This window comes from Mustela nigripes, chromosome 14, assembly GCF_022355385.1.
Source record: "Mustela nigripes isolate SB6536 chromosome 14, MUSNIG.SB6536, whole genome shotgun sequence".
NCBI lineage: Eukaryota > Metazoa > Chordata > Mammalia > Carnivora > Mustelidae > Mustela > Mustela nigripes.
In genome coordinates, this window is record NC_081570.1 from 40,576,227 (window position 1) to 40,596,488 (window position 20,262).

The window sequence follows — 20,262 nt, forward strand, 5'->3', positions numbered from 1 at the left end:
CCTGATAATGTTGTATTTTCATTTTATTTGGGTTGAGTGTTCTATGAATGTTAATTAGATCCATGGTGACACATGGCTCCAAAGTTCCCTGGGAATGATTTCCATCCCAGTCATACCTAAAAGGAGAAAGAACATGGAGAAAGGTGCTTGAGAGGTTTTTATGACATCACTTCCATTCAAATTCTATTGGTTAGAACTCAGTCATATGGCTTCACCTAATGGTATGCGAAGCTGGGACACGGTAGTCTAGCTTTTTGCCGGGGAAGAAGAGGAAAATGTATTTGGACAAACAGCCAGCAATCTCTTTATATTTTCTGGAAGAGCTTGTATAAGATAAGAAATACTTGAATCATGGGTATACAGTAGAAATTATAAAGTTATTGGGGCCTGCTCTTTTCTTTAGGGGAAATTTTGTAACTGCTGATTGTTTAATGGATACATGTTGATTTAGGTTTTCTATTCTTGAGTCATTTTTTGTAAGTTACTTTTTAGGTATATATAATTTTGTAAAAGTTTTAAAATGTATTACCATAAGTTTGTTTGAAGTATTTTCTTATTTTAAACTCTAATGTAATTGTAATTATGTTCTTTCTTCATTTTAAATATTGTTTATTTGTACTTTTTTACTTGGTTTTTAATCTAACTAGAGCTTTATTAAATCATGTTAGTCTTTACCAAGAATCTTAATTTTTATCCTATAAATTTCTGTTCATTATTTATTTCTTTTGTCTACATTACTTGGGCTTATTTTGCTGGTCTTTCTCAACTTATAATTTGAATGATAAGCTTATTATTTTTCAGCTTTCTTTTCTAATATATGCATTTAGGGCCATATATTCACCTTGAATTTGGCTCCAGCATTGTTGCCACAAGTATTTGTACATATCATTATTGATTATTTCTATGTATTTTCAAATTTCCATTTATTTCTTCTTTAAGGCATGAGTAATTTATAGTGTGATTTTAAATTTCCACAGGTATAGGAGCTTTTCTTAGGGTATATATTAGGTTATTAATTTCAAAATTAATTTCATTATTTTCAGAGAATGTGGTATATGTAATAATGATTCTGTAAAACTTATAGAGTCTTACTTTATGGCCTGTATATGCACATTAAGTTTGAGATGTCTTCCTGGTTTTTTCCATGTTATTAATTCCTTGCAACATTATCTTATTTATTTATAATTATAGTTGTGTAAGACTCCCATTTTTCAAATCAGAACGTTAAAGTCCAGCCATCACAATAAGTAACTACTATATTCACAAACAGATCTAATTAGTCTTATAACCACTCTGAACAAATACCAAGTAAAAAAGTATGGTCAACTTTTTATACTGGTTGCATATGAGCCTTGCTTATATCTCATTATAGATGTTTAAACCTTTAGGGCAAGGATTCATTCTTATTTAAATGGTTTTTTATCCCTCACTTGATACCTGAAATAATATTCTATGCATATTTGGTGTTTAAAAGATTTTTGTTGATGGGGTGCCTGGTTGGCTCTGTCAGTTAATGGACCAACTCTTGGATTTGGCTTTGGTCATGATCTCAGGGTTGTCAGATCAAGCCCCATATGGGGCTCCACACTCAGCACAGAGTCTGCTTGAGATTCTTCCTTTCCCTTCTTCCCCTTCTGCTCCTCCCCCCACTTGCTCATGCTCTCTCTCAAATAAATACATAAAATCTTAAAAAAAAAAAAAAAAAAGATTTTTGCTGAATTAGAGTACCTGATACTGAAATCTGGCAAAATTCCAGAAGAGTGTAATAAACAGGTAATTCATGAAGATTCAAATAATAAAACAAAGGCAAGAGAAAAGATGGTGGAGGACTAGGGAACCCTATTTCAACCAGTCCTCTGAATTGAGCTGGATATCTACCAAACCATTCCAAGCACCCACAAAATCAGCCTGAGATGTAAGAAGATATGGATCTCTACAAACAGAATATTTCTGACAATTGGTCTTGAGTTATGAAATATGGAGCTGTGATTCTGTGGGCAGATATCAGAAGATAAACAGAATGGGGAGGGAGCCTCAGGGATCCTGTGCCACTGGAGTACAAAAGCCTCCCATGTTGGGGACTGGCACAGACTCAGAGAGTGGTAGTGGTAGGGAAAGAACTTTAGGCAGCCCCCCAGATTGAAACCTGGGGGGCTGCAGGGGCACACCTGTGAAATGGGGGCAGCTTGCAGTTTTAGAGCACAAAGGGCAGAGATATGCCTGAACTTGGAAGCGAGGCCTGGGAGTGCTGCTGTGGGGCACATGACCCAGGACTCAAGGTTTTTTAGTAACACAGAGAGAAATGGAGATAGTGTGGCCTAGAGTACTCAGTAGAGAGCAGTGATCTCTCTGTTCTGAGACAGAGGTTTGGATACAGTCACTTCTGCTCACTCAGAAGAGAACACAGAAAGCTGCCAGAGAACAAAAGCCCCCCAAAACCAGTTTTCACTGAGCCCATCCTCCCCTCACAGGGGGCAGAGCAACTCTGCCCAAACAGGGCTGTATGAGTAACAGTGCAGCAGGCCCCTCCCCCAGAAGACACACTAGAAGAAGAAGAGGCCAACATCTCTAAGGTTCCTATAAAACAGGTGCATCTTGCTTGGGTTGTGGCCAATAATTTGGACTCTGTACAGTCTCTGAACCACCACTCAAAAGAATGACTAAGAGGAGGAACCCCCAACAGAGGAAAGATTCAGAGATTGTGAGCCCTGCCACAGAACTAATGCTTATGGATATAAGGAAGATGACAGGAATAGACTTCCAGGTAACAGTTATGAAGACAATAGCTAGAATGGAGAAAACCATTAAGGGCATCATAGATTTTCTAAGGGCAGAAATGAGAGCTAATCTGGCAGGACTAAAAATGCTATTGGTGAGATCCAATCTAATCTAGATACTCCAACAGCCAGGGTAAACATGGCAGAAGAATGAATTAGTGATCTAGAAGACAAACTGATAGAAAAGAGGGAACAGGAGGAGACCTGGAACAAATAGCTTAAAATCAATGAAAACAGAGTTAGAGAAATAAATGATGCCATGAAACATTTCTATGTCAGAATTATTGAGATTTCTGGAGGGATGGAGAGAGAGAGTACTAGAAGATATATTTGAGCAAATTGTAGCCGAGAACTTCCTTAATCTGGGGAATGAAACAAGAATTTGTGTCCTAGAAGCAGAGAGGACTCCTCCCAAGATCAAGGAGAACAGACCCAACAGCCTGGCATGTAATAGTAAAACTCGCAAATCTTAGAACCAAGGAAATCATTTTAAGGGCAGTTAAGAAGAAGAGATTCCTTACCTACAGAGGGAGGAACATCAGGATAGTGTCAGACCTGTCTCCAGAGACCTGGGAGGCCAGAAAGGACTGGCAAGATGTATTCAGGGTACTAAATGAGAAGAACATGCTGCCAAGAATACTTTACCCAGCAAGGCTGTCATTCAGAATGGATGGAGAGATAAAGAGCTTCCAGGACAGGCAGCAACTGAAAGAATATGTGACCACTAAGCTGGCCCTGAAAGAAATACTAAGGGGGGTTCTATAAAAGGAGAAATACCCCCAAGAGTGATATAGAACAGAAATTTACAGAGACAGTCTATAGAAACAGGGACTTTACAGGCAACATGATGACAATAAAATCATATCTTTCAATAATCATTCTCAACATGAACGACCTAAATGCTCCCACAAAACAGCACAGGGTTGCAGATTGGATAAAAAGACAGGACCCATCCATATGCTGTCTACAAGAGACTCGTTTTGAACCTAAAGATACATCCAGACTCAAAGTGAAGGGATAGAGAACCTTCATGCCAATGGACCTCAAAAGGAAGCTGGGGTAGCAATTCTCATATCAGTCAAACAGAAAGACACTGTATCATACTTAAAGTGTTATCCAACAAGAAGATCTAATGGTTGTAAATATCTATGCTCCCAACATGGGAGCAGCCAACTACATAAGCCAACTGTTAACCAAAATGGAGAGATATATTGATAATAATACATTAATAGCGGGAGACCTCAACAATCCACTCTCAGCAATAGACAGATCATCTAAGCAGAAAATCAACAAAGAAACAAGAGCTTTGAATGACACACGGGACCAGATGGGCCTCATAGATCTATACAGAACATTCCACCCTAAAACAATGGAATACTCATTCTTTTCAAGCACACATGGAACTTTCTCTAGAATAGACTATATACTGGGTCACAAATCAGGTCTCAACCAGTACCAAAAGATTGAGATTTTCCCCTGCATATTCTCAGACCACAGTGCTTTGAAACTGAAACTCAAGTCATAAGAAAAAGTTTGGAAGAAATTCAAACACTTGGAAATTAAAGACCATCCTGCTCAAAAATGTTTGGGTCAACCAGGAAATCAAAGAAGAACTTAAACAATTCATGGAAGCCAATGAGAATGAAAATACATAGATCCAAAACTTATGTGATATAGCAAAGGCAGTCCTAAGGGGGAAATACATAGCCATCCAAACTTCACTCAAAAAAAACAAAAACAAAAACAAAAACAAAAACAAAAAAAAAAGAAAAAAAAAAAGAAAAATCCTGAATACACAAACTATCTTTACACCTTGAAGAACTGGAGAATGAACAACAAATTAAGCCTAACCCACACACAAGAAGAGAAATAATTAAGATTAGAGCAGAGATCAATGAATTAGATGAGAAATATAGTAGAACATACCAATGAAACTAGAAGCTGGTTCTTTGAAATAATTAGTAAGATCAATAAACCACTGGCCAGACTTACTCAAAAGAAAAGATAAAAGACCCAAATTAATAAAATTATGAATGAAAGGAGAGAGATCATGACTAACACCAAGGATATAGAAACAGTTATCAGAAATTATTACCAATAATAACTACATGCCAATCAATTAAGCAACCTGGAAGAAATGGATGCATTCCTGGAAACCTATAAACTACCAAGACTGAAACAGGAAGAAATTGACAACCTGAATAGACTAATAACCAGTAATGAAATTAAACCGGTGATCAAAAACCTCCCAAAAGAGTCCAGGACCCGATGGATTCCCCGGGGAATTCTACCAGATATTCAAAGAAGAATTAGTATGTATTCTCCTGAAGCTGTTTCAAAAAATAGAAACAGAAGGAAACCTTCCAGACTCATTCTATGAGGCCAGCATTACCTCGATCCCAAAACCAGGCAAAGACCCCATCAAAAAGGAGAATTATAGACCAATATCCCTGGTGACTATGGATGCCAAAATTCTCAGCAAGATCCTAGATAATAGGATCCAACAATACATTAAAAGGATTATCCAGCATGATCAGGTGGGATTTATCCCTAGGATGCAAGGGTGGTTCAGCATTCACAAATCAATGTGATAGAACACATTAATGAGAGGAGGAAGAAGAACCTTATGGTCCTCCCAATTGATGCAGAAAAAGCATTTGACTAAATACAGCATCCTTTCCTGATTAAAACTCTTTGGAGTATAGAGATAGAGGGATCATTCCTCAATTTCATAAGATTCATCTGTGAAAAACCCAGCAAATATCATTCTCAATGAATGAAAAGCTGTGAGCCTTCCTATTGGAATCAGGAATACAATAAGGATGACCACTCTCACCACTACTGTTCAACATAGTATTAGAAGTCCTAGCAACAGCACTCAGACAACAAAAAGAAAAGGTGTTTGAATTAGCAAAGAAGAAGTCAAACTCTCTCTCTTTGCAGATGACATGATACTTTATGTAAACCCAAAAGACTCCATCCCCAAATTACTAGAACTCATACAGCAATTCAGTAATGTGGCAGGATACAAAATCGATCCACAGAAAATATTTGCTTTCTTAAACACTAACAATGTAACTGTAGAAAGAGAAATTAGAGAACTGATTCCATGTACAATAGCACTAAAAACCATAAGATACCTTGAAATAAACTTAACCAATGAGGTAAAGGAGCTATAGACCACTCATTAATGGAATTGAAGAAAACACAAAAAGTTGGAAAAATATTCCATGCATGCATTGGAAGAATAAACATTGTTAAGATGTCTGTGCTGCCCAGAGCAATCTATACTTCTAATGACATTCTGGTCAAAATACCAATGGCATTTTTCAAAGTGCTGGAACAAATTATCCTAAAATTTCTATGGAACCAGAAAAGACCTCCAAATCACAAGGAAATGTTGAAAAAGAAAAATAAAGCTGGGGGCATCATGTTGCCAGATTTCAAGCTATATTACAAAGCTGTGATCACCAACACAGCATGGTACTGGCACAGAAATGGACACATATACCAGTGGAACAGAATAGAGAGCCCATATATGGACTCTCAACTGTGTGGTCAAATAATCTTTGACAAATCAGGAAAAAATATCCAATGGAAGAAAGACAGTCTCTTCAATAAATGGTGCTGGGGAAATGGGACATCTATATACAGAAGAATGAAACTCGACCATTCTCCTATACCATACACAAAAATAAACTATAAATGGAGGAAAGACCTCAATGTGAGACAGGAATCCATCAAAATCCTAGAGGAGAACATAGGAAGTAACCCTTTTGACATCATTCACAGCAACTTCTTTCAAGACACTTCTCCAAAGGCCAGGGAAACAAAAGTGAAAATGAACTTTTGGGATTTCATCAAGATAAAAAGCTCTGCACAGCAAAGAAAACAGTCTGTGGGGCAACCCACAGAATGGGAGAAGATAATTGCAAACAATACTACAGACAAATGGCTGCTATCCAAGATCTATAAAGAACTTCTGGAACTCAACACCCAAAAAAACCAGATAATCAAGTCAAAATAGGCAGAAGACATGAGCAGACACTTCTCAAAAGAACACATACAAATGGCTAACAGACACATGAAAAAGTGTTCAACATCACTAGCTATCAGGGAAATTCAAATCCAAAACTCACTGAGATATACCACCTTACACCAGTTAGAATGGCAAACATTGACAAGACAAGAAACAACAAATGTTGAAGAGGCTGTAGAGAAAGGGGAACCCTATTACATGTTGGTGAGAACCAAGTTGATACAACCACTTTGGAAAACACTGAGGAGGTTCCTCAAAAAATTAAAAATAGAGCTGTCCTATGACTGAGAATTGCACTATGGGGTGTTTACCCCAAAGATAAAGATGTAGTGAAAAGAAGGGCCATATGCACCCCAATGTTCATAGCAGCAATGTCCACAATAGCCAAACTGTGGAAAGAGCCAAGGTGCCCTTCAACAGCAGATGAATGGATAAAGAAGATATAGTCGATATATTCAGTGGAATTACTCAGCCATCAGAAAGGATGAATACCCAGCTTTTGCATCAACATGGATGGGACTGGAGGAGATTATGCTGCATGAAATAAGTCAATCAGAGAAAGTCAATTATCATATGGTTTCACTTATTTGTGGAACATAAAGAATAGCATGGAGGACATTAGGAGAAGAAGGGGAAAATGAAGGGAGGGGTTTTGGAGGGGGAGACAAACCATGAGACTGTGGACTCTGATAAACCAGCTGAGGGTTTTAGAGGGGAGGGAGGGGGGATGAGTTAGCCCAGTGATGGGTATTAAGGAGGGCACGTATTGCATGGAGTACTGGGTGCTATACGCAAACAATGAATCATGGAACACTACATCAAAAACTAATGATGTACTGTATGGTGACTAACATAACATAACAAAAAGAAGAAGAGGAAAAAATAAAACAGGACTTGTAGTTCTGGAACTATTGCAAAAAATAATCTGAAAACACTTCTGACACAAGTACCTAATAAATCTAGGGAAGTTATAGATAGGTGTATACAGGTAGCATCCATATCTATCTATATCCTTTAAATACCTCTATATATCCATCTGTATATCCTTTAATGTATCTACCTAAATCTAGACAGATATATACATACATACATTTATATCAATATAAAGAATATATTTAGTTATAGATACATATGTTAAAGGATAGATGGACAAACAAAGAGAGACCTACAGAGGCAATAAATGTATAGATACATAAATGGAAAGAAAACTGAGCGAATTTAGTTTACTGATGCAAAGGCAAAAGAGAATGGCCAGTTTTGATTTTTGTGTTAATGAAGTTATTAATGGCCTTGGAAATAGATGTGAAGAAGTAGGAATTCTCATTGGTAGGGGGTAAAAAAAAGATCTATTGTAAGCTGGAGGGTGCTGCCAGGAGAGAGTTTTATTAATTTTAAGATGGGAGAATCATAACCTGATTTAAGACACTGTTCTTGGAGTACCTGGATGGTTCAGACAATTAAGCTGGCTATCTTCAGCTCAGGTCATGATCTCAGGGTCCTGGGATCGAACCCTGCATTGGGCTCCCTGCTCAGTGGGGAGCCTGCGTCTCCCTCTGCTTCTGTCCCCTACGTGTGCTGTTTCTCTCACTCACTCTATCAAATACATAAATAAAATCTTAAAAAAAAAAAGACTTAATGTTCTTATCTAGCTATCTCTTACTTAGTCTGTAAGATTTAGCTCAGGTATTATCTCTAGGACTATACCTACACTTGATCAAACTCCTCTGTTGTCTTAGCACTGTCAAAAGGTTATCATCATATCACTTAGAATGTTTTAATGAATATATCCATTTAAATGTCTTGTTTCCTGCAGATTATAAACTCTGTGATCATGTGTTATTTATCTTTCAATCACCAATTCTTGGCAAAGGTTTGGCAATAGAAAGTGCTCAGGCAATGTTTAACTAAACTATGGAGCTTTTCAAAATTTCTCCTTTTTATAAAACTTCTGTATCCACACTCTGTCCTTTTTTCTTCCATAATAACACATATATACTTTTTAATTGCATTTATTCCTTTTCACATGTATGACCTTCTTACATACATACTTATATTATAAACAACATAGTTATTTTGTTCATTTTTATAATACTAACATTTAGCATAGTGCCTATCATTCATTTATTGAATATTCAATCATTTCTCGAGTAACCAGTCATTATTCTAAACTCTAAGAATATAATAATGAAAAAGATTTATCTTCTGGCAGAGGAAGACAGGATAGACATAAACCAGGAAAGAAAATTATTTATAATAGTAATTATTAAAGACAAACAAGGTGATATGATAGAGTAACTGCTGAAAATGAGGAGCCATTAATTTATTTATGATTTATTTTTAGAGTGAGAGCATGCACATGCACATACATGAGTGGGAGGGGAGGGGCAGATGGAGAGGGAGAGAAGAATCCTCAGACAGATTCCCTGCTGAGTGCAGAGCCCAAAGCAAGGCTCAATTCCAGGACCCTGAGATCACGACCAGAGCCGAAATCAAGAGCCTGCTGCTCAACCAATTGAGCCACCCAGGCACCCCAATAGAGTCTTTACTTTAGACAGGATACTTAAGAACATTATCAAAAAAGTAAAAATACTACTTTTTTATATGTATTGACTAAAACTTTAAAGTGAGAAGGGGATCTTAATGATTACAGAGTCCAACCTTTTCATTTTACAGATTGATTTAGAGAGAATGTGTGACTTGTTGAAGGTATTAATGAATTTGAAATTTGTCTTTCTCTTGGTAAAGTGTTTTGGAAACTTTGAGATTCTTTTTTACCTGATTGGGATTTCCCTGAGATGTAAATGACCCGTTTAAACCAGGGACTATGACGGTGTACTAATCACACCTATTTTCTCTCTAATGGAAACTTGGGGAAAAAAAAGAAAAGAAAGAAAAAAAATAAAAGATAGAGCAGGGCAGAGATCTTCAGGGGAGACAGGTAAGTGGGCTATAATCACAGTGATACCAATAAAGTTCTGCAAGGAAACTTGTAGCACCTAAGTAAAGGTGTCAGGAATTACATAAGAAACTCTAAAAAAATTTTTTTGTGATTTTTCTAAGATATTCATGGTAGAAAATACACACACACACACACAAAGTCTAGAGTGGAAAATTGTAACTATAGGCCCTTACTCCAGGGATAACCACTGTTAATTATCTTTGGAAAATTGTAACTATAGGCCCTTACTCCAGGGATAACCACTGTTAATTATCTTCCTTATACAAATGTTTCTCCTCTTTCTGTCTTTCTTTCTTTATGAAATTGAAATTATATTATTTTTATATTTTTTTTAATATTTGAGGAAACCAGAATAGTGAAAAGAAATAGGAAAAGGATAAAGGATAATAAACACTCATGTAATCTACTAAATACATATTTTTGGTCATATAAGCTTCAGATCTATAATTTTTTAATAATAAAACATTACAGATAGAGTCTGTTTATGTTCTATCCTTAGTCCTATTCCCTTCATTCTCTCTCCAGACACAACAAATATCATGAATTTAATGTATTTTAATGCTTCTATTACAGTAATTTTTTTAAAAAATATTATTATTTTGTGTTTTTTTTAAATGTGCATACATGGAATCAATATATAATTGGAATAATTGAATACAGATTTAGGGGAATTTCTTTTTGCACCGAACATTATGTTTTTCAGTTCTGTTCATGCTGATGCATACATATCTTGCTTATTCATAAGTCTTAAGTGTTAACCTTGATGAATTTTCACTGAACACACTTTTGTGACCAGCCCCTAGCTCAAGAAACTGAACATTACCAGCATTCTTGAACTCCCCAAATACCCGTGTTTGAATTTTAGGTTGGCCTTCTTTTGCCCAACATTATTTTGAAATAGTTGTAATCTATTCTTTCCTATTTATAGAATATTTTTTTTCTTAAGTCAATTTTTAAAAATTCATTCACTCAACTATTGATGGGCATTTGTATAGTTTCTAATTTGTGGCTTTCTTAAATAGTGATGCTATAAACATTCTAGTACATACTTTTCTGAATGCATTTCATTTTTGGTATATGTGTAAAGTTGTTGGGTCATAGCTATGCACCTTTTCAACTTTAATATAGAGCCAAACAGTTTTCCAAAGTATTGTACAAAACTCCATTTGCTCTGATAGTAAATGAGAGTTCAGGTTACTCTTCCTCCTTGGCAACAATTAACATTTTCTGTCTTTTTCATCTCAGGCATCATATAGAGTTGTTATCTTGTGGTTTAATTAGAACTTTCTTAATAGTTAATGAAGTTTTCATACATTTATTGACCATTTAGATATTCTTTATTATGATATACTTAAATATTTAGCATCCTTACTTGATTTTTTCTAACAAATCTAAAGATAATCTAAAGGTAATCTAAAGGTCTTTATTCTCCACCCAATCTAGATAAGGAAGGACCTTAGCAATAACTATTGTTCCCTCACGTAGTAGTTGTGTGCCTTCAAACAAGTCTCTTAACCTTATTTTGCTTCAGTTGTTTCTACGTCTGTAAAATGAGGAAATAATAGTACTTAACTCAGAGTTGTGAGAATTAAATGAGTTTAAATATTTAATACACTGAACAGTGCCTGGCAGGGAGTACTTACTATATGAATGTTAGTTATTGTTATTGTTGTTGTTGTTATTGGCAAAAGGATAGACAATATATATCAAGGGGACAGAACAGAGATTCAAGAAACAAACTGACACAGATATAGCTACTTGATTTTTGATAAGGGTGCAAAAGCAACTCAGTGAAAAAGGATAGTTTTTTCAGCAAATGGTGTTGGAACCACTGGATATACATATCCAAAGGAGAAGAGAAAAGGAACTTGACCCATGCATTATACCTTATATAAAAATTAATTCAAAATGAATCATAAATGTAAAACATAAAACTATAACTCCTTTATAGGAAAACATAGGAGAAAAATCTCTGTGGCCTGGGTTAGGCAAAGATTTCTTAGATAATACCATAGCACAAGGAAAATATAATATTTCCTCTGTACAAGGAAAAACTTAATAAATTAGACATTACCAAAATTTAAAAGTTTTGCTCTGTGAAAGACACCCTTAAGAGAACTGAAAAGACAAGCCATAAACTTGGAGAAAATATTTCCAAATCACATATCTGACCAAGGACTTGAGGAATTCTAAAATATCAGCAAAGATTTAAACAAATACTTCACTGAAGAAGACATGTGGATGACAAATAAGCCCAAATGAAGTGCTCAACATCATTATTCATTAAGGATATGCAAATTAAAACCACAGTGAGATACCACTGTACATCTACTAGAATGACTGAAATAAAATTAACAAAACCAAGTGGTGGCAATGATACAGAGCAAGTGAAACTGTCATATAATGCTAGTGGGAAAGCAAGATGGTACAATTTGGAAGGCAGCTTGGCAGTTTCTTACACATTTAAATATATGTTTGCTACATGACCCTACTGAAATAAAAATTTATGTTCAGACAAACATCTTTATGCATAAGTATAGTAGCTTTAATCTAACAACCTAAACTGGAAACAACCAAATGTCTCAGCGGGGGAATAAACAAACTGTGGTACATCTGTAAAGTGGAATGTTACTCAGGAATAAAAAGAAACTGTTGATACATGCAGCAGTGTAAGTGAATGTCAGAAGCATTATGCTAAGTGAAAAAAGCTAGACTCAAAAGGCCACATGCTGTATGATTCCATTTATATGAAATTCTGGAAAAGGCCAAAAGTATAAGGATGGAGAATAAACAATGATTGCTAGCAATCAGTGCTTGGCTGCTAAGAGGCAGTATGAGGATTTTGGATGGTAATGAAGTGTCATGTAAGTTGGTTATGGTGCTGTGACATATTTTTGTATTTGTCAAAACTTACAGAACAGCACACACACAAGTAAATGAATATTACTATATAAATTAAAAATTTTTTTAAAGTAAAATCCTTTTTAGGTTAATTCCCTGAATATTACTTCTCTACTACTCCTGTATTTTTTCTTTTAGGACCCCTATTACTTTTATATTATATACCCTTAATCTTTTCCAATCTTATATTTCCTTATATTTTTTATTCCTTTATGTAATTAGACGAGTTTCTCAGTGTTATATTTCATCTCATTAATTGTGTTCAAAAAAGAATTTATCTTAAATTTTTTGAATTTTTCATTTTCCAAGGTTCCTTCTTGGTTTTCTGTTAGTGGTTCAGGAACCCCCTCCCTCAGAGATTTTGTTAATGTAGAGTCATTCACAGTGCCAAAGGATGATTTGGTCTAGGTCTTGCCTCAGTGATTTTTTCTGCTTCTTCTAACTAATTCTTGCTTCCAGATCTCAGTGCTGCTTATGCCTGTGATTTTAGCCTCTACTTATTACTCCGTGTTGCTTTTATTTATTTATTTTGTCTATAGAAATTTTTATCTTTTTTTAAAAGATTTTATTTATTCATTTGACAGAGATCACAAGTAGGCAGAGAGGCAGGCAGAAAGAGAGGGGAAGCAGGCTCCCCGCTTAGCAGAGAGCTCAGTGCGGGGCTCGATCCCAGAACCCTGGGACCACGGGGCCTGAGCCGAATGCAGAGGCTTTAACCCACTGAGCCACCCAGGCACCCCAGAAATCTTTATCTTTTTTCCCATAGTTTTATTTATTTAATCTCTACACACTATGTGGGGCTCAAACTCATGACCCCAAGATCAAGAATCACATGTTCTTCCAACTGAGCTGGCCAGGGGCCCCTAGAAATCTTTTTTATCTTATATTTGAGTATGACAGTGTCTTTTTAATATTTAAAAAATATGCATTTTATCTATCTTGCTTTTACCAATGAATACTATCTGATATTTCATTATACCACTCTGCCAGTGATTCTCAAGTGGGACAGTTTTGTCCCCCAGAATACATTTGCCTGGAGACGTCTTTCATACAATGCATAGGACAATCCCTACAACAAATGATCTGATCCAAAAGATCAATAGTATTGATGTTGAGAAACCCTGCACTAAATAAAGAATATGGTATTTTTCATATGTAACATTATCATAAGTTATTTAATTAACTTCCTTATATGCAGTTAGAAGGTTTTTTCTTTGTATTGTAAGTATCACTTTGATAAATAGCCTTCTATAACTTTTTGGTACCATTAGTTCCCAAATGTACACATTTTCTGGACCCTTTGAGAGGCATTATGTTGGAAGCTGGAAATTACATAGGAAACAACAAAAACATGGGAACAACAAAGTCTTTATAATGTCATATGTTTAGTGGAACTTATAATATGTTCACACATAAAGATATTCCATTAGTTTTTATTTTTTTATTGACATATAAATATTATTTGCTTCAGGGGTACAGGTCTATGGTTCATCAGTCTTACAAAATTCACAGCACTCACCATAGCACACACCTTCCCCAATGTCCATAACCCAACCACCCTATCCCACCCCTCGCTTATCCCCCAGCAACCCTCAGTTTGTTTCCTGAGATTAAGAGTCTCTTATGGCTTGTCTCCCTCCCCGGTCCCATATTGTTTCATTTTATTTAAATTCCAGTTAGTTAACATACAGTGTAATATTAGTTTCAGGTGTACAATTTAGCGATTCAGCATTTCTATACAACACCCAGCACTCATCACAAGTGCATCCTTAATTCCCATCACCTGTTTAAACCATCCTCCCATCTGGTCATCATCAGTTTGTTCCCTATAGTTTTATACCTTTAAACTCTTTTTCCCCAGGTACTATGCAGCTGACCCTTGAACAATATGGGTTTGAATTGTGCCGGTCCACTTATATGTAGATGTTTTTCAACATAGTACCGGACTATTGATGTATTTTCTCCTCCTTATAATTTTCTTAATAACATTTTCTTTTCTCTAGTTTATTGTAAGACTATAGTATGAAATACATAGAACATACAAAATGTGTTAATCAACTGTTTATGTTATTGGTAAGGCTTCTGGTCAACAGTAGGCTGTTGTTTATATATGTATATACATAAGTAGTTAGGTGTTGGCAGAGTCAAAAATTATATCTGCATTTATGAGTGTACACAGTTTGGTACCCCTAATCCTCATGTTGTTTAAGGGTCAGCTGTACTACTAAATTGTTTTAAGGCCCTTTATGTTCTATACAGCTTTCTACAAAAGCTTCCTACAGCTTGCTTTATGGTTAGGTTTCACATTTCACAATCTTAAGGAATACTTGACCAACCTGACTATAAATACCTCATGCATTCTTTATTCTTAATTCTTTGCAGTACATACTAGTATTAAGATGATTTGTAGTAGGGATAAGTTAATAGAAAAAAACAGGACTGACTTTAATCTGCTGCCTAATCTCAGTTTAGTTCCCTCTCTTACCTAGACCTCAATTTTTTTCATCTGTAAAATGAAGGAGTTATAACACACAATTCCTATAGGCTTTTCCAGTTTTAAACCTGTGATATGCTATTATTTTATATTGCTTTTATTTAGCTTTTGGCCGTGATCTTTTATTGTTCCTGGGATAAAATAGAGATAAAAACAAAGTTCCTCATATTTGTTCTTTATTACCTTCCATCTACCTTCTTATAGTGATTGATAATACAGATTTTATTGTCTTATTGAAGGACTGCAAAGACTGATACTGGAAAAATAATTTGAAAATTTACAGCTAGACTGGGAAAGGAGAAGGCTAGATTAAAAAAAAAAAAAAGGTGACAGCTGTACAAAAAAAATCTAGGTAGCAAATTGAGGCAGGGTCAGAGATATGCACCCTGAGCCCTAATAACCATGAGACCTTGTGTTGAAATTTGTTAGAATTCCACAGGAGCCTAGAATTCAGGTTTTCGAACTTCCTGGTTAATGTTTTAACACTACAGTATATCATATCATTCAAATTATTATGTCATTTAATTTTACCTACAGAATGAAGATACATGCATGAAATAATCTTTTATAATTTATTTGTGTAGGTTTTTTTAACCACTTAACTTATTTTCTGGCTGCTGGTGCTGTTACTTTGGGAATTGGTTTCTTTGCTTTGGCATCAGCTTTGTGGTTCCTGATTTGCAAACGAAGGTAAGGTTTATTAGAATGTTTAACTTTTTTTCCTTTTAAAAATTCAGTGAAAGACTTTTCCAAATGGTATTAAATAACTATAATAGCACTGATTCTGTAATTTGAGGTTTGGTTATAGACACTTTGATTGGGAAGGGAAAGCTTTACATGTTTAAAATAGCCCAGAAAGACACATCCTACTAGTGTAATAGTCTGAGTACTGTAATAGTAATCTTCATGCATTAAAATTCTAAGAAATAATGAAATATATTTTATTCTCTGGAAGACGTGTTCAAATTATAAGTCTAGAAATTTTTAGTTTTTTATTTCCTTTTTTTTAAGATTTTATTTATTTATTTGACAGACAGATCACAAGTAGGCAGAGAAGCAGGCAGAGAGGGAGAGGAGAAAGCAGGCTCCCTGCTGAGCAGAGAGCCAGACGAGGGGCTCAATCCCAGGATCCTGGGATCATGACCCAAGCCAAAGGCAGAGGCTTTAACCCACTGAGCCACCCAGGCACCCCATAGTTTTTGATTTCTAATTTAGAGGTTAAAAACATTACTGGGACAAAAAGACTCTTTTTTTTTTTTTTTTTTTTTTAGATATCTAAGAGAGGAGCTGACAGAATCCTCTGGTATAGTCTAAATGTAGTCTTTTGCCAGAGACAGAAAACCCTAAAATTTGGTGGTTTTGATTATTTTGTTGAGTAGTTGCTTTGTTTGATGTTTAAAAATGTAAATTGTAGCACGTTCTTGCACATACTCTTCCAGGATTCCCTATCTTAACCAATGACTACATACTATCTATTCATTTGCATAAGTCAGAAAACTGGAAATTCACTTACTCATTCTTTTAACAAATACTTATTGGTACCTGCCATTGTTCTTGGTACCATGGATATAACTGTGAATAAGTCAGACAGGGTTTCTGTTTCATAGACTAGCAGTGCCACTGGGAGGAGACAGATAATGAAAAATAAAGTGGCCAGGGAATGTCTCTGTAAGTGGGCAGTATTTAATCTGATATTGGAGTTAAAAGAAGGAACCAACCATATGAAGACTTTGTCAGAGAGCTCTGTAAGCTGAAGGGATAGCAAGTACAAAGACCCCACGTGGAAATGTCCTTGGTATTGTTCAGGAAAGGGAAAAAAGGCTAGTGTACAGACTGTAGTAAGTGAGGGAAATAATGATGAAATTAAAGATGTAGATGGAGGTTAGATCACATAGCATGTTGTGGGCTAGAATATGGAGTTTGTATTTTGTTATTTATGCCATTGTAAGGTTTTAAGCAGGAGAATGACTTTATCAGCATAATAATGGCTAACACTGGGGACTTAAATAACTATAATAACCTAGTGGCCACTGTTCTAAATGCTTTATATGTGATCTCATTTAGAATTCATATCCAGACCATGAGGTAGCAGTAATGTTTTCTCCCTTTTAAGGACACTATAATGTCACCTATAGATGATTTACACTTTTATAACACTTTTTAAAATTTGAGATATAATTCACATACACTATAGTACATAGATTTTAAATGTATGAGGATGAATTTCAGCATATATATTCCCATATCAGCACAACCCCGATCAAGATATACAAATTTCCATCACCCTGGAAAGTTCCCTCATGCTCCTTTCCAGTTGTCACTCCCCACCTCCTACTCAGAGACAGTCATTATTCTGATTTTTATTACCAGAGGTTAATTTTGCCTAGTCTTGAGTTACGTGTAAATGGGATCGTATGGACTTTATGTTCGCATTTTTGCCTTAACATAATATTTTTGAAATTCATTCCTATCTTTGTATTTATCTATATTTCATTCTTTTTATTGATGATTTTTATTAATTGTATAAATACACCTCACTTTATTCTGTTAATGGACAATTGGATCATTTCCAGTTTTTAGTTCTTAGGAGTAAGGCTGCTATGAATGCTCTTGTACAATCTTTTTGTACATGTGCTTTCACTTCTCTTGGGTAAATACGTAAGAGTAGAATTGCTGGATCATATTAACTTTGTTAGCAAATTGCTGAACAGTCTTCCAAAGTGAGTTTATACTTCTACCAGTAATATTTGAGAGTTCTAATTCATATTTTCAAAAGGTTTTTCTTCTCTGTGAAGACTGTATTTAATTGAGCAAGAGTGAAAGCAGAGCAAGTTAGGAGGCTATTGCATAATCTAGGTCAGAGACTTAGACTAAAGGAGATGAAAAGAAGAGGTTGGATTTGAGGTGTATTTTGCAGGTAAAGTTAAGAGGGCTTGTTTGGTGGATTGAATGAGGTAAGGAAAGATAAATGAAATGGAGAATTAATGCCAACACCTACCTTTTTACCATGAGCAATCGAGTAGTTGATCATGCCAATTACTGAGATGGGAATATGATTAGATTGGGGAGCAAGTTGAAGGAATAGTGATAAACTAGGAGTTACATTTTGGAAAGTGTTTTGGACATCCATTAGAAATATCAAATACTCAGATACACATGTAGGAAGTTCAGAAGAGAATTCAAGCCTGAAGATTGAGGATATCAATGAATAGAGGGTATCTAAGGTCATTAGAACTGGGTGAGACTAACCAGGGAGTGATTTTTGGAAGAAAAGAACCTAGGACTATGCCCTTCAGCCCACCAACATTTAGAAATCTAGCAAAAGAATAGGAAGAATCATCTGAAAAGGAAGAACAGAAAGATATGCTGTTAAGGAAATCAAAATTAGAAAATGTTTCGGGGTTGCTGGGAAGATGGCAGAGGAGGAGGGCCCTAGGCTCACCCTGTCCCATGTTTACAACTGGATATTATTCACATCCACGTCAATAAACTGGAGAGTGATTCTAAGACTGGCAGAACAAACTCCACAACTAAAGGTAGAGAAAAAGCTGCATGAGAGAGTTTAGGAAGAGCAGATATTGTGGTCAGGAGCTACCCACAGGAGGGAGAGAGCTGCAGACTTGGAGAGGGAAAAACACCAGGAAGCCCACACAAAGGAAATGAATCCCCATAACGTCTGGCCTTGAAAACCAAAGGGGCTGAATTCTGTGAGTTCATATCACCAGCAGGACTTGGAGCCTAGAGCTTTAAAAGTCAGAGGGCTAGTGATAGCCCATAAAGAGTCCCCACCCTTAAAGAGACAAGGGCCCAAGGAAAGGCAACATAGAAGTGACAGCTTGCTGATTGGAGGGAAATCTGTTTATACCAATTTCAGAGAGTATTGGGGGATTTCTCTGGGAACAAAGGAGCTGGCAGTTGCCATTTTCCTCTCCTGCCCCCTAGCATAAACACAGAGTCAACTGTAGGAGGTGGTGCTGCCCTATTGGTACTGAGCCCTGCCAACAAGTTCTCCTGAGCACTTGCCAACTCCAAGCCTGGTGATCTCAGCTCCAGGCTCAGTGTAATTTTTGTTAACGCTGTGCATGCTGCACCCATCCATGCCTCTACATTCTATGCCCCCATGGTCATCACACTTTGGGGGATCCAGCTTAGAACTAGTGGGTCAATGCAAAGTTTACTAACACTGCAAATGCCATGCCGAGCCACCAAGTGTTCCAGGTGTCCACCACCACCATCCTTAGTCACTGTACCCCCAAGAGCCACTTGGCTGTGGGAGGTCTGGCCTGGGACTAGGGGTTCAGTGCAAATTTTGCTAACATCAAAAGTTGCCCCAAGCCTTTCTGCTATCATACCCTCTCAGAGCTGGCCTACCTGGGTCTCACTAATATCATTGAGAGCAAGCATAGTTCACAATGGACAAAGAGTCAGTGAGATGTCTGGACAAAAATGAAAAGTGGCTCACACCTTAGCAGGATACAAGCAACAAACATAGAAGACTCCTCTGAAGAGCCAGTTTCTGGTAAATAGGGGACACTGCACTGAGGGGCACTACAGGACCTCTTCTTCATAAAGCCACTACTTTCAAGAATAATAGAACAGAGCTGACTTTTGTAACACACAGAAACATACACAGAGAAGTAGACAAATGAGGAAACAGAGTTGCAAAAGGAAGAACAAGAAAAATCACAGCAGTATATCTAAGAGAAAGAGAATAATATGCCTGTTACAGAATTTAAAGTAATGATCATAAAAATACTGGACTTCAGAATAGGGTAGAGGATATCAGTAAGAACCTTGACAAAAAGATTAAAAATAACATATCAGACATAAAGAACTCAATAAAAGAAATTAAAAATAAAATAGATGGAATAAGTAGTAGTCTACAGGAAGCAGAGGAATATATCAGTGACCTGGAGGAAAGGATAATGGAAAGCAATTAAGCTGAACAGGTGAGAGACAAATAAATACTGTATAATGAGAACAGACTTACAGAACTCAGTGGCTCCTTCAAGCATAATAACATTCATATTAGAGGGATCCCAGAAGGAAAAGAGAGAAAGGCAGGCAGGAGATGTATTTGTGAAATAGCTGA

At 36.2% G+C, this 20,262-nt stretch overlaps 1 protein-coding gene across 1 annotated transcript in view; it reads left to right on the forward strand.

Moving 5' to 3' along the window:
- Positions 1 to 12,608: 12,608 nt before the first annotated feature.
- The window catches only part of C14H1orf185 (chromosome 14 C1orf185 homolog), a 32,531-nt gene continuing 24,877 nt past the window's right edge, over positions 12,609 to 20,262 (forward strand). Inside the window, exons 1-2 of the mRNA XM_059377082.1 lie at positions 12,609 to 12,639; positions 15,755 to 15,860. Coding sequence (XP_059233065.1) covers positions 12,609 to 12,639; positions 15,755 to 15,860 — 137 coding nt within the window. The remainder of the gene's footprint in view (positions 12,640 to 15,754; positions 15,861 to 20,262) is intronic.